The sequence below is a fragment of the Triticum dicoccoides genome, chromosome 3B, assembly GCF_002162155.2.
Source record: "Triticum dicoccoides isolate Atlit2015 ecotype Zavitan chromosome 3B, WEW_v2.0, whole genome shotgun sequence".
In the NCBI taxonomy this organism is placed as follows: Eukaryota; Viridiplantae; Streptophyta; class Magnoliopsida; order Poales; family Poaceae; genus Triticum; species Triticum dicoccoides.
This window is the reverse complement of record NC_041385.1, coordinates 56,558,754-56,563,983: the sequence shown is the minus strand read 5'-3', so window position 1 is coordinate 56,563,983 and position 5,230 is coordinate 56,558,754. Positions and strand designations below refer to the sequence as shown.

Genomic DNA, 5,230 nt, shown 5'->3' with positions numbered 1-5,230 from the left:
CCCTGTTTTCTACTAGTGCTGGTAATAGGGGGCATTACATGGTCACAGCAGTAGAAGGCATGGTTGGTCGTTGTGTGAGCAGGAAAGTAATTCATGTCTGGCTTCTCGTGTACTATGCACGCTAGCTGTGTTGTGTGACTTGTGCCTCTGTCATACAGCTTAAAGTCTAATTGAGCGGAATCTTAACTGTCATGTGCATTACACTTTCATGAGCACAACAGTACATGTGTAATAAAAATGTTCCTTGAACACTCGCCCAAATGTGTGTCGTTTGTAATCAGAAGGAGAACATCAGTGGATCAAGGTTTACTGAAGAAAACCAGCCAACTAACAGGGTCAGACTTAAGAATTTCAGAGCTGTCACAAGATTCAGAGAAATAGACTTGCAAATTGGGAGAACTTAAAAGCACTTGTAGTTTCTAATTGATCCGTGTTGGTTACTCCCTACTCCTAAAATGTATATGAATTCGCTCTGTCCATTTCTCTGCCTTATTTGAGCTAGGAGCCTAGGAGCATTTTGGAACATGCTGTAGATTTCAACTAGAATAAGTAGAAGCAGATGCATTACAAAGAGAATCTGAACATCAGTATGGAATACAATGAGTTGTTCTGCTGTAGAACAAGAAGGTTTGCAATATCAAAACATTTTGAAGGTAAAATTAACTCAAGATAAGGGGATTCTGATTGTACTAATTTGGAAAGATACAACAGATATGCTTTTTTTTTCCTTTCAGAACATTTCTGCTCATGATCGGGCTGGCTGTCTTTGTTGGGATTATCTCATTTCACCTGGGACCTGATAGATCTGAGGCTACAGGTGGAGCAGAGGATTTCACATTTCCAGCAATATAGAAATTTGCTTCATTTGTTGCAACAAAGTTATGATCTATATTGCTCTCAGCATCCATGCTACCTTCCAAGACTTTGACTACCTCTGACATTTTAGGCCTTCTTTGAAAGTCAATCTGCAAACACCACATGGCGAGCTTCATCATCTGAATTATGTCTTGCTCATGTGCTTGCATGTCGTTACTGCTCTTGTCAATCAAGTCTACCAAGTAACCGTTCTTCACCTTTTCTTCCAGTAGAGTAATAAGATGGATGCTCTCTTCAGACCGGGAAGTGTCGAGGTTCTTTCTTCCACTGATGATTTCCATGACCACAATGCCAAAGCTATAAACGTCAGCCTTCTCTGTGATTTGTGATGCCAACCATTCAGGAGCTAAGTATCCAGGTGTCCCTCTCATTCTAGTAACCACTTGGCTCATATCCCTATCAATGAGCTTACATAGGCCAAAATCAGAAATTTTGGCATTGAAGTTGTCAGCTATGAGGATGTTTTGTGGCTTGAAATCCAAATGAGCAATTCTCTTCACGCATTCCTCATGAAGATAAGAGAGACCCTTAGCTATGTTAGTGATTATCTTGCATCGTGTGCTCCAATCTAGAGGAGGAGCATCATTGTCAGGTCGACAATAGATCCACCTATCCAAGGATCCTTTGGGCATATACTCGTATACCAAGAGCCTGTGGGATTTCTCAGCACAGAAACCAAACAGCCTCACTAGATTGATATGATGAATGCTGCCTATTGTTTGAACCTCTGCCAAAAATTCTCTGTTTCCCTGACCAGCTCGATCCAAACATTTTACTGCAACCCTTTCCTCACCTAGCCGTCCCTTGAAAACAGACCCAAATCCTCCTTCCCCAAGCTTGCCTTTGAATTGCTCGGTCGCTACTTCTAACTGTTGAAACGTGAACCTCATTGGTGTTCCTTGTAGCTTACCAAACTCTGCCTCCTCTTCCTCCATCTCATGGCGTCGTCGTGTCCTTCTTTGATGTATGACGAAAAGGATGAATGCGACAATGAAAATGAAACTGACTATGGAAGCTGCAATTGCAATCGGAACAACTATGTCTACTTTTCTGGATGAGGGTCCTGTGCTTGATGGCCCAATAGCAGTTGAAGCAGGACTTGGAGCCGGCGAAGAGGGTAGATCGATTGGTGGGCAGAAGACTACCATGTAGTTGGTATATCTCGGACAACTGAATGCAGCTTGCGAGGGAGAATATTCAGAGAAACTTATTGCCTCCGGGCACATCTGCACAAAATAGGCCGAGTATTTATCGGGTAAACATCCGTCCCCAGAGCAGCAGTACAAATAGGACTGATTCGTGAACACTTCACATGCGCTGTTGCAGCCTCCGGGCACCTTGAGCTCGATCGGACACTGCGATGTGATGTTGGCAGCACAGCGCGGCCCCTTGCTGCACCCTGATCTTTTTTTCCACTCGACTGGCACTGGCAGGATCTCCATGGGTACATTGAAGACGTAGAAGAGGGAAATATAGAAGAAAGTGTTGGCGTAAAGATGGAGGAGTTCGAAATTAGCAGTCGTGGTGGGCGGCTGACCATACCTCTTGCAAGCGAGCATGCCGTCGCAGTCGCCTGTCTGGCACGACCCGTTGCCTCCGCTATCAAATGAGCAGCCTGTTCGTGCCCAAACTGTTGTGCTGGTGGAAGAATCGGGCACCTTGAGGGTCCATGTCTTCCCTGGGTCCAGCGGCATGCCGCCGCCCACCGGTACAGCGGCCGGCCACACGGTGTAGGAACATTGATTGGTGATGTTCAACGTGATGGCGGTGACAACATGCAGAAGGGGGAGGAGCAGGGGGAGGAGCAGGTGGAGGAGAGTCACAAAGGTAACCGTAGCTGCCATTTGTTGAAGCTAAACCGGATAAATGAGTGTGCAACAGGACTTGTTTCAGAGGAAATGATAGAACTGAGAGGAACAAAGATCTGTTGTATCAGTGTGGCTATGCTCCTAAATATTTGTGGGCTGGAAATGTTCAACAGTCTGCGCTCAACTGCCGTCCCCAAACTATCAAGCCGGCTGTATAACATAGTCCTGGGCCTGGCAATTACTCAATTGATGTATGTTTTTTTTTTTTGTCGTGACAGTGAGATCGCCTGCAGGGCAGCAATGCAAAAAGAGACAAATAATACCATCTGGAGTGGAGATCAGTTTTGGGACCGGCGAGCTGAGCTGGTCTGTGGCAGCTGCAGAACTGGATGTCTTTTGACTTTGAGTGGCCAATCATGCCGTCAACTGTGGAAGTTTTCGGCCTCTCATTTCCAAAGTCATCAATCTTGATGATCTCAAGTTGTCATGCTAGTCGAGCTTTAAAGTGAAGAAGAAACTATTAAGGAATCGAGTTGAGGGTACCAAAAATAAGAAAAAGAGAAAAATGTACACATCACCAGTCGATCTAAGCGTGAGGGTGCCATTTGTCCTATGAATTGCTTTCGTTGATCAAGTTATTAAACTGGATCGAAGTTGCAGTTAGAATAGAAGAACTGGTCGAGGGAGCTAGAGACAACGACATATAGGAATATAGTGGGAATTAGACAAGGCCGGCCTTGCTCCTGGGAGGATGGGACCTGTTCAATTTCTGGCTTCATTCTTTTCAGTTTCATGTGTACTAGTGGCTGGGGCGGGCACGCCTCCTCAGCGTTCATGTCAAGTATTCTTGCTTATGCACGTCCGCAGGTCTAGGTTGATTCTTGGTGGCACTTATGTACAGCAAAAATGATTTGACAAATGTCTTCTTCAACAGCTGATTATCCAAGACAATCCTACTAAAGGTAGATTTATAAAACTTGCAGTCGGCTATTCAAGACAATCCTCTCTCTTCTTCACCAGTTGACAAAACACGCGCCAAGCTTCTATCATAAAAGATGCTTGGTACCCAACCATTAGCATATTCAGTGGCGTTTTTATGTGTTGACCCCATATCTTTTCAGAAAAACAGCCTAAAACACTGTACAATTACTTGCGTCGTTGAGAAAAAAAAATCGGCAAACTATCAATGACCTCAGTGATTTTTGTGGCTGGCTTGGCCACTGAGCATACTACAAGCGGTTTGGTTCAGGAAGCGTCCACGTTCAGCTAGCCCGACAGCGACAGGAATCCTCGGGCGTGCTTCACCATAACCGAGCTGACAACCTCTTGACAGTAAAATGGGGGTATCAAATTCAGATTAGATGCTGGATGATGCTAAATCAATTACAGTTCAGAGATTACTAACTACTCCCTATAAGACGTTTTTTGACACTATGACAGAATGTACACATGTAGTTACCATAAGATACATTACGTACAACCTCACAAATAGATGATATTGTAGTTACCATAGATGTAGATTATTTTTCCTCTGAAAATTGTTGATCAGCAAGAGAGATGTGCCAACAACAGCAGATTGTCCACTTTATGTATACATACAACAAAGATAACTTCCCTGAACAGGATTTTTTTTCTTTTCGGTTTTTCCTTTTTTCTTTCTGTTTTATTTTTCTTTCTTCTTCTTTTGTTCTTTTTCAACAAAAAAAAATCTTATTTTCGTTTTTTTATTTTTATTTTTCGTTTTCAGTTTGCACACATCTTTCAAATCCGTGAACAATTTTTGAGTCATTAACGTTTTTCAGGTAGATGACATTTTTTTAAATTGTGAACATCTTTTAAATACCTTAATATTTTTTTACAAATTTGTGAGTATTTATCAAATTGATGAAAAAAATTCATAATTGCGTAATTTTTAGTTTTTAAATTTTTTGTGAATTTTCTTTTCGAATTCATGAACATTTTTGTGTTCGTCCAATTCAAAAAATATTCATTAATATAAAAAAATGTTCATCTAATTCTAATTTATTTCATCATATTTAAAAAATACTCATCAAGATTCAAAATATGTTCATCAAATGAAAAAAGGTTCACCAAATTCCAAATTTGTTCACCGATTTTCACAAAATGTTCATTAAATTCAAATTTTGTTCAACATTCGTCAAAGAAATTAAATACTAATTTGGTTCATCAAGTTCAAAAAATGTTCATCAAATTCAAAAAAGTTACTTGTTATTATGCTTATAAATTATTTTTCATCAAAATAAAAAGATGTTCTATAAAACTCAAATTATTTTCGTTCTTTTGAAAGCATGAACATTTTTCGATTCAAGAAATGTTCAGTTTTTCAAATCATGAACAATGTTTTAATTCACGAACATTTCACGATTTGTAACTTTTTCTGAAATCCCGAATTACTTTTTTTAAAATGTTAAAATAGAAAAAAGGCAAAAAAAGGGAAACCTAGGGTTTTTTTTCAGAATGCCAACCCTTTATTTGATCAAGGTGCTTCCCGCTTTCACGCCCCGCACATGGGCAGGTCCACTCGG

General features: G+C 40.9%; 1 protein-coding gene across 1 annotated transcript; it reads right to left on the bottom strand.

The window, feature by feature from the left end:
* Positions 1–785: 785 nt before the first annotated feature.
* Positions 786–2,720, bottom strand: LOC119280753 (G-type lectin S-receptor-like serine/threonine-protein kinase SD2-5). Its single transcript, XM_037561494.1, has one exon. It carries the CDS (start codon positions 2,718–2,720, stop codon positions 786–788), a length of 1,935 nt encoding a protein of 644 aa, XP_037417391.1.
* Positions 2,721–5,230: the final 2,510 nt, after the last annotated feature.

Bases quoted from the DNA above. Each gene is read 5' to 3' on its own strand.
- LOC119280753 (XM_037561494.1), bottom strand. From the start codon at position 2,720: ATGGCAGCTACGGTTACCTTTGTGACTCTCCTCCACCTGCTCCTCCCC.